This window comes from Nestor notabilis, unplaced genomic scaffold (assembly GCF_000696875.1).
Source record: "Nestor notabilis isolate BGI_N333 unplaced genomic scaffold, ASM69687v1 scaffold26011, whole genome shotgun sequence".
Taxonomy (NCBI): Eukaryota; Metazoa; Chordata; class Aves; order Psittaciformes; family Psittacidae; genus Nestor; species Nestor notabilis.
In genome coordinates, this window is record NW_009916417.1 from 21,852 (window position 1) to 32,040 (window position 10,189).

Here is a 10,189-nt window from a genome sequence, read left to right on the forward strand (position 1 = left end):
GTTGACTTAAAGGTGATGCAAAACTGTCCTGAACTTTCGCAGTAGCAAGTTTCACATTCGTTTTGAAAAAGACTACTTGCTCATACACAGACTAGAGTACTGTTTATCCAGTCTTCTCTACTGGCTTTCTCTCATCCTTGTAGTTTGAATTTTATCCAATTAAAAATTAGTATTTTCAATAAACACAATAAACTGCAAATTACAGTGCTGGAATGTATGTTGTTAATTTTCTACCAATATTATTGGGTTGGGCATTGTGTGGCATTTAACAGTTATATTTTAACTGTACGTTTTGTTCTAGCGTATCATCTTTACGGTTGGCCTACAGAGATCTTGATGTTAAAACAAAAGAAGAAAATTTAATTCTATCTGGTAAGAAGAAAACTGAATTGGAGAGGCTTGGCATAGGATTTGGCAGCAACAGAAGGTATATGAAGTTCTATAAACTGCTTTTAAAATAGTCTGTGGCTTTATGCAGTTATCCTTCATTTTACTTTGGAAATGAAAAAAATATACTAAAGTATGTTATGGAAACTTAAATAATATAATCAAAGAATCTAGTATTTGTCAGGAGGAAGAATCAGAATTGCTTCTGATGGATTTAAGTTCTAACCTGCCAGACAGGTGTTAACCTAAACTGTAGGATGTCTGTAAGGTTTTTGCCTCCATTAGCTGACTGTAAGGAGGGTAGGATGTTTTCAGTGAACACTACCAACCCAAACATAGTCTGTCTTTTCCAAGCCAGAACTCTGAAATTGCTCTGTTTTCCAGCTGTTAGATTGGTCTGTGTGTGCAGAAGTCCTGTCCCTACTTCAGAGAATTGCAGAGAATTCCAGGGCTTTTTCTATGTCCCTTTTTTTTTTTTTTTTTAACTCCTCCTTTCCTCTGAAATGTTTACATAGCTTGGGCTTTATCAGCAAGCTTCAGAAACTAGATTTGGGCTGTAATTTTTTTTTTTTTTTAGGTGTGAGCTTTGTCATCTCCTTTTATACTTATTTTCTTCTTGTCCGCAGTGGCATTTCTCACTCAGTCACCTCAGATATGCAAACAATAGAGCAGGAAACACCTGTAATTGCAAAGCCAAAGAAAAAATACACCGATGATGTAGAAGACTCATATTTCTCTGCTAGTTCAAGGTAACTTAAAAGCTTTTTCCTTGGAGTGGGGGCAGAAATGTATGCCAGTTATGTATTCAGATATGCACAATATATTTGAAACTTAAGATCAAAACAGAAGACAGTTGGACATGTCTACACACCTAACATATTTTCAGGGGACATCTGTATTGGAAAAGTGAAATAGTCGACCTTACCTTGATGACACATGTATTTATAAAGAAGAGGAGTTACTTTTTTTGAGGATAAGGTAGACTGAATTATGTGTTTACAGGGTTTAGTCTCTATTTGCACAGATGGTTGCTATGTAAGCTTTTAATTGCTGTGCACCAAATTGAGTTGATTTTTTATTTTTGGCAAAATGATTTGTGTTCATTCCTTTTTTTTTTTTTTTTTTTTTACTGTTCTTTCTTGTGATACTGTCTTCAGTCTCCTATTTAAAATTAAACAAGTATCAAAGTCTGATACTATATATACTACGGTTGCATCAGCCTCTTAACTGGAAGCATGATATGCAAAAACTTACATCTTTTTGAGGTATTGTGTGTTGGATGCATTGTGTAGATGCCTGCAGTCTTATTTGATAGACTTCTATGTATTTGAATACAAAAAGTATGCAAAAAATAATTGATGAATTTTTGACCAGAGTATGAATGCAGTGCAAATTATAAAATACCACTGTTGGGAGGGAGAGGAAAACGAGTTAGTTCTACAGTCACTAATTGCAATGAAACAGTTGTTTCTGGACTGACAGATAGAAACAGGTGTTGCTTTTATAAACTGCCTTTATTGGACTGGTGCCACAAAACATGAAAAATTGTACCTAATTACTTGTAGACAGGCAAATAAAACCACAAAGGCTTTTGTGTCATTACTTTGTAGTGTAATCACTAGTGGCAGAAATGCAAACATGGTACCAAGTCTTGTAAAACATCTTGTAAATGTATAATTTCAGTACTTCTCTGTTTGTTCCTTGGGAAGAACTGTTACTGCTCTCAAATTATTCATAAGTCTACCAGCAGGCAAAGGATAAATTATGAAAAAGGCTTTTTAATGTGTTTTGGTTCAATAATTAGAAGGTAAACTGTAACGTAGGTGTCCCCAGGTCATCTTCTAGTTGTAGCAACAGTGGAATCTAATTGGAGTTGGTGTACAAATTCATTCTCTTTAAAGAAAGTATAAAGTCAGATTGTTGGAGTTGGTAAGGTTTGTAAGGTGGTTATTAGCCTTTATTCCAAAGGATGACTTTGGAATAGAGGTAGTTTTAATATCATCTTCATATCTGCCCAAAAGCAAAGCAGTCACACTCAGAGACTGAGAAATATCTGTAAATTAATCAAACTAAGTGTCTGAAGATTTAGAAATATAATTGAAGCTTCTCATAATCCTTGGATTTTTATTTTTCTTTTTGCTACAATTAATAAAATCTATTAACGTAACAGTGTAAAATTTTATTTTCTATTCAATGCTGATTTTCTTTCTCCCTCCACTCACACCACTCCCACACTCCCTGAATACTGAGAAGTATTTTGCAAAGTTATGCAAATCTGAGGGGGAAGGGTAAAGAAAGTAAGTAATTTTATTCAGATCGGCTCTTGTAGCCCCTGCCCCATCCTGTGATTTTGATGGCCATTGTGAGATTGGATAGCTTGTTATCCAATAACACCTGTATTGTCCATATAAAACTTAGAAAGATTACGTGTCCATATAAAGCTTAGAAAGATTGCTGTGGCTTCTTTTTGTCTGTCAAAAGGGAAGGGGAGAGACTCTCGCTTTTTATAGTTCATTCCAGATCTGTCCCTGCCATTTAACATGTGCAGAGGTGGAGGCCTTGCTGCTGAACGTGTCACATTTCTCATAAACTGCAAAAACAAAGTGTCCTGACTATTCATAACACAAACATGGAGGACATTGTTGTGGGTGGGTTTTTTTAAGAATGCTTTTCACAAAATAGAGCTGCAGATTTTAATATCCTGTGCTTGTTCTACTGACTCATTCCATTCTGCTAGCCTCCTGTTGATCATTTTAGCCCCTACCCTGGTCAAATCCAAACTTTAAGAAAGTCTGTTTAACTGCAAAGGGAGATTCTTAGTCTTTGGCATTTTAATAGGTTGTTTTTTTTTCAAGTATTCTCCATATATGTCTAGATATATGTAGCTAATCAAAGAGGAAAAGGTCAAGATAACATACCACCAGAACTTAAAAACATGCTGATTTTCGACCCCTCTTTTCTGTTTGTGTTTTCCCTGTGGTTTTGATATGCAAGAGAAGATTGTTGTATTAAGACTTGTTTTTAAATGTTCTTTTAACAAAACATGTTACAAAACTCAGAGGTACTTAATATTTGTATTAAACCCAAAAATATTTAAATAAAAATTAACATATATATATATACACACACAGAGAACCAAAGACAAGGGCGGTCCTTACTGTTCTGAACCGTTTGTTGATACCTTAGAAAATGGGACCAGATTCTCTGCTTGCACAGTTTACAGATTGACTTGTCTGGAACTGTGAGATTAGCCATTATCAGCCCCTTCGTGAAAAAACTTTGCCCCATGTGGAACCAGAGCACACCTGGGTGCCATGGGTTAGTTCAGTGTTCTTGGATCTCTGGAGTTCAAAGTGCCTTGAAAGTTATGGTGGCTTTTTTCATAGCTCTTATCTTAGCACCAGCCTTTATGACAGACTGATTTGTAGGGTTGTCATGGTGCCTTGCTCACAGAGTCTGTTCTTAAGTTTTCTGAGGGTTGCTCTTAACCCAGCCAGGTATCTTGAACAGTGTCCTTCCCAGTGCTTTGCCTGACACTAAAGAACATGTAATACTTTGGGACCAAAAAGTACTTGCTGGTTTTGATGGGACCATATCTTTCAGGCAAAGATACATTGTATATTCATTATCATATTCAGCCAAGAGAAAGGCTGAACTTTCCAGTCAAATATATGTGTAAAAACCAAAAAATCCATTGTATTCAATTCTACAAAGCTTCTAACCAATATTACATAATCCTGGTTATTCATTGACAACTACCATTGTGCTGAAAACTGACTAGCTAGTGTACACTTACTATAGAAATATTTATGCAACAAAATAAAGTTCTCACTTTTTCAATAGGTTGTGGGTTTTTTTCCTTTATTTTAGGTACTACGATTCTTCAGATTTAAGGAGCAGCACTTTCTCTAAATGGGATGACGATTCAGACTCCTTTTGGAAGAAAGAAAACAGTAGTAGAGATGTTGATGTAATGTTAACTTCAAAAAGTACAGGATTTTCAGACAGGTATACCAAGAAAACCTAACTGATTTTTTTACAGAAAGCCAAAGCTTTGAGTCCTGTTAAGAGTAGTGGGATTTTTTTCAATCTAGAAGGAGAATTTGGCCATAACTTTTATCAGCAGTCAAGAGACTTTTTTTTTTATAAGCTGAATTTCCTATTTATATTTTAAGCACTTGGCTGTTTTGCTTAGTGCTGTACAATGTATATGCTGGAGGTAATTTCCAAAGTATTTCAGCAAAAAAAAGGAGTAGATAAAAGACACGGAGAGAAACTCAAATATTTGCACTGTTCCGAGAGCACAGCGCTTTACTTGCTTTATTGCCTAATGAACCACAGAGAACCCAGTTACCAAGTGAATGAAACTGTACTCAGGGTACAAGGTACTTAGCTTTTAGGATGAAATTATTGAAGATACTTGCAAACAACATGTCTTATTGCTGTGATGATAAAAAATGAATGTATTTCTTTGACAACTGTGTGTTTTGATCTTTGTAAGCAAGTAGAAAATATAAGAATGCGGGGCTTTGTGTGCTTGGTTGGTGTTTTCTGCTTCTGTTCTTCTTACTTAAAACTGTATTTTTCATTTATCTGTGAAGTAGAGTTTGTGCATCTAAGTACAACTTTTCTAACACAGGCATGTTCTGCTGCTTCCTCTTTGGTGGACCAGTGATGCATATTACACAAAATAGAGGTTCACGTCCATAATGCTATTACTTCATTATTTGGGTACATTTACTTTGGAAAAGTGGGAGGGAGGAAAAAAGCGAAACAACTGTGTTGAATTTGTATGTTTGAGGTGGAAGGCAGTGACAGTTTAAAGGATGTTGAACCTTTTTCTGTATTACATTTAAATCTGAATTTCACTGACATTGTGTTTTGGGTTTTTTGATGTTTTCTAGAAATACGCTGTCCTTGTTCACATGAGATTTAGCTTGCTTTTTAAATGAACTTTGAAAATAAAGATACAAGATTAATGAATTTGAAATGTTATTTGTTCACCATCTTGTAAAACTGTCACTGAAATTTTGTTAGCTGCTATATGAACTTAGTAATCTGAACTTCTTATCCTGGATTGGTACTGATTTTATTTTTTTGCTATGATGTAAATAAAAGTTATGGTCACAAATGCAGTTTATTTTTCTTTTAGGCCGGCATCTCGTCGTAAGCCCGAATATGAACCACCTTTAAACACAGATGAGGCACAAAAAAAATTTGGCAATGTAAAAGCAATTTCATCAGACATGTATTTTGGAAGGCAAGATCAAGCTGATGTAAGTAGAAGGCAATGATAAATATTTTTGAATATTAAAATATTCTTTGACTATAAACACAGTGTTCTTATATAGAAATGGCCATAAATAGTTAAAATTGGTAGAATTAATAAGCTTATAGAATTATGTCCACTTGAATATTTGTCTGATAGAGATGTAGATGTTTCTGATAACATTTGATTTTAAGGAGTTGCAGCTGCAGGTAGGACCTTACCTCCAACATCATTCTTCTCTGATAGAAGACTATGATTCAGCAGTCTTTATTTTTGAAAGAATCAGCCTAATGCTGGATGTAGGCTTACTTCATTTGTTCTAAATACCCAAACTGATGCCAACAAACCGTTGCTGAAACAGCTGTCCCCTCTATGTTTGCTACATGGAAACATTATTACTATTGTAAGGCTAACTAAGTGATAAATAGTTCAACAAATGACATGTAATTGATTCAGCCTAGAAATAAAACACAGATTAATATTATGTTGCATTTTAGAGGCGAGGGATCACTTTAAAAACATATTTTTAATGAAAAATTAACAATGTAAAGAGTAATGTAAAAGAATAATCAATGTGTAGTAATAATAATCCATCATCATCAATTACTATAATTTTTCCAGGGAACTCAGAAAAAGTTGAATTAAAATCATCATGTGATTAGAAGGGTTAAAATGATGCTAACTGCAGTGCTTTTTACTTATCCTACCCGACCACTCCATTTCACATTTTTCAGTTGTTGTTTTTAATAGTTTTTCAGCAATTTTAGAGTAGCTAACAGTGAGTAGGCCTCTTGGTGTTGGAGTGGTAAATGTCACTGATCAACTCAGAAATTAGTTGAAATGATGACAAACTCATCCAGTGTAAGTGATGTGAAAAGTACAAAATGGGAGCAACTTTCAGAATAGCCAACTTCAGCCGGATTTGTATGTTCTAAAACTGTACCTATAATCTCATGAATTACCTGACATGACCTCAAAAGATGACAGCATTCTGTTACAATACTTTTTCTTTTCAATTATTTTCTAGTATGAAGCAAGGGCTCGACTAGAAAGACTTTCTGGAAGCTCATCTATAAGTTCAGCTGACTTGTTTGACGATCAGAAAAAACAACCAACAGGTACACATTGAACAGTGTGAGAAACTGTGTTATGGAGTGAATACGCTCCTGTACCCTGCTTCTGGTTCTGCTATCAGCTAGCTGTCCCTGTATTCTGCAAGAAGTGTACAAAGTGTGGTACACGTTAGTATTGCTAATAGATCAAGCATGGCAGGTGTATTTATGTGACTTGTTGAAAATAATAGACTCCATATATTGTAAATAATTTTTAACAAAGGGAAACTGTAATATTTTGTTATAAAAACAAATGAGGCAACATCTACATTGACTGTCAGGTAGGTTTTTTGGTAAGTTACCATAAGCAACTTATGTATTTATATATGTGAAAATAGCTGTCATAATAATATTGAGTCTAAGAAAAATCTTTAATAAAATACTAGTGGCCTTGAAATTCCCATGTAATCTGTTGCATGGCATATCCATTCATCACAGTATCTGCTTCTAAAACTCGTCTTGCCAAATTATTAAGAACATTTTTCTATTGGTTTGTTGTGTAAAGGATTTGTTCGAACACCTCACATTAGAGAGTAGAGTTCATCAAATTAGGAAGTAAGGAAGTAGTAGATCAGATCAACTGAAAAGTAGCTCCTTAGGCTTTTGAAAATGACTCACATTTTCTTTCTAACACCCTTTTGGGATAGTGCAATAATGTAAAACAGAAAAGGTTGGAAATACTGGACCATTTTATTGACTTGACTAGTTGGGGTTTATTCCTTAACTTGTGAAGAAATGGGAAAAAAATAATTAATGAAGAACTTGAAATCTGTGAGTAATTACATAAATAGGGTGGAAGGGCAAACAGTATGCAGCATCTGATCTTACTTTGGAAAAGTTGGAGGGAAAAAACCAAACCTGTGATTGTTCAGTTTTGATCCCCTGAAAGCAAGTTTTAATTACACTGGCTAGTAGAGAAATAACTCCTGTTACTAGTTACTTCAGCTGGATTTTAGTAATTTGAAATGTAAAAAACAATAAGTAAAAAATTAAGTAGGGGAGGAGACATAAAGCAGAAATTGCAGTAAATTACATTTGCCACTTGAAAGAGTATTTGCAAGATGATGTCATACTTGTGCTTAAAAAAGATGTGGGAAATACAAGTAAAGAAATGGTATTTCTGAGATTATAAACTATGTTTTCAGTGATCATGGAATCATAGAATATTTAGGGTTGGAAAAGACCTTAAGATCATTTAGCTCCAACCCCCCTGTCATGAGCAGGGACACCACACACTAAACCGTGTCACCCAAGGCTCTGTCCAGCCTGGCCTTGAACACCGCCAGGGTTGGAGCATTCACAACTTCCTTGAGCAACCCGTTCCAGTGCCTCACCACCCTCACTGTAAAGAACTTCTTCCTTACATCTAACCTGAACTTCTCCTGTTTAAGTTTGAACCCATTCCCCCTTGTCCTACCACTACGGTCCCTAATGAAGAGTCCCTCCCCAACATCCTTATAGGCCCCCTTCAAATACTGGAAGGCTGCTAGGAGGTCTCCATGCAGCCTTCTCTTCTCCAGGCTGAACAGCCCCGACTTTCTCAGCCTGTCTTCATACGGGAGGTGCTCCAGCCCTCTTATCATCCTTGTGGCCCTCCTCTGGACTTGCTCCAACAGCTCCATGTCCCTTTTATGTTGAGGACATCAGAACTGTACACAGTACTCCAAGTGGGGTCTCACAAGAGCAGAGTAGAGGGGCAGGATCACCTCCTTCGACCTGCTGGTCACACTTCTTTTGATGCAGCCCAGGATATAGTTGGTTTCTGGGCTGCAAGCGCACACTGAAGCTGGCTCATGTCAAGCTTCTCATCAACCACCACCCCCAAGTCCCTCTCTGCAGGGCTGCTCTGAATCTCTTCTCCACCCAACCTGTAGACGTGCCTGGGGTTGTGCTGACCCAGGTAATACGTGGGATTGTGATAATATTTTTTATCTATTGTTGACTAGAACATAATGTTTTTTATTTTAGTTTTCTTGCATATGAAATATTTTATATGAAATTAATTTTTCCTTTAATTGTGTAGTATGTGTGGAGCTTTTACACATTAATGAATAAGAGAATAAGATAGGAAAAGATAGATATGAGTTAAAGATGGGGCAAATAGATGTGAAATGCATATCTCTGTCTTTCTATATATATGAATGTGTGATTTTATGTACACATGCATACATATATATATGTGGTACAATTCTTGCCCTGTTCTGAGTAAGGGTACTTACGGGCAATTACATAATGTTTAGTAGCTGTACATGAATTATGCACACACGATTATTCATCACTAACCACTTGGAAAGGTTCTTGGGGCTTGTGGAGGAATGCAGAGATTCCTAATAATAGGATGAAAATACGTGCCTGTGATTTGAAGTTAGTTACATTTTGTGACTGGCGTGCAACCCAATGGTAAATTTAAAGTTTTATGTTGCAGAGACTAACCTTCTGCTAAATTTTGTGGTTTAACTGCTCTAAGATAATAGTGAGGAAAAGATAAACCAGAAGCGATTTTGTATATTATAAATTCACACTATATTCAATCTACACAATCTTCCTTTCCTGCATTTCCTGTTACACCTCCCAGCCCAATGACTATCTTTTGACAGTGGTCCATCTTGGAGAAATTTTACTGATAGCTTGTCTGGTGTGGAATTCATGCCAAGGCTATCATTAGTTCCATAAAATAAAGGTAATTAGCAGACCAGAGGCTGGCAACAAAAACACTGCTGTAATTCTGGGGTCCTTGCCAGAATAAAATGTCCTTTGAATCTAAAGTTGGGTTTATGAGCTCTGCTGAGATTTAGGGTAGAACAGTTTTGGGATGCTTGCTTTTGTACAGAATGCTGTAGGAGCTATTTACCAAAAAGAGGGCTACAAGGAAACACTTTTTTTTTTTGCATTATTTCAGACCTGTTGCTTGTGAAAGGTGGCATGTTGGATAGCTGACTTGTAGATGCTGATTTTGAAGGAAATAGCAAGAAAAGGATTTGCTTTCCTGTTTCATTTACAGGTTTTTCAGACAACCATACATAACGAGGAAAACGTGGGAAAATTAATGTGGCTGAGAAGTGGTTAGAGCTTTTCCCATGTTATTTATATCTGCAAATTTTACTTCCACGACTCTGACTTTAATATCAAATGCTTCAGCATTTTTGTTGTATGAAACAGTTTGTAAGGAAGTCAAAACCACAGTTCAGAAATAGGGCGCTCTCAGAGAATTTTTGAAAATAATCTACAAACAAGTGTGCCCGTGCATTGTAAACACAGTTACTAGCAGGCTTTAAAGAGTGCAGTGGGGAATCATCTACGACGCTGAACCAGCCAATTAGCTTAGGTAAATCAAATTACCTACAGTAATGTTTTTCTCAGCCTGCTAATGAGGCAGGCACCTTTAATTTCCCATGAAAAGAGGAGCTGCAAGTTCATTCTC

The 10,189-nt window shown here is 36.1% G+C and overlaps 1 protein-coding gene across 1 annotated transcript in view; it reads left to right on the forward strand.

Moving 5' to 3' along the window:
- ARFGAP3 (ADP-ribosylation factor GTPase activating protein 3) overlaps nt 1–10,189 on the forward strand; it is a 28,481-nt gene that overhangs the window by 16,266 nt on the left and 2,026 nt on the right. Inside the window, exons 9-13 of the mRNA XM_010024573.1 lie at nt 302–427; nt 1,014–1,136; nt 4,258–4,395; nt 5,540–5,663; nt 6,684–6,774. Coding sequence (XP_010022875.1) covers nt 302–427; nt 1,014–1,136; nt 4,258–4,395; nt 5,540–5,663; nt 6,684–6,774 — 602 coding nt within the window. The remainder of the gene's footprint in view (nt 1–301; nt 428–1,013; nt 1,137–4,257; nt 4,396–5,539; nt 5,664–6,683; nt 6,775–10,189) is intronic.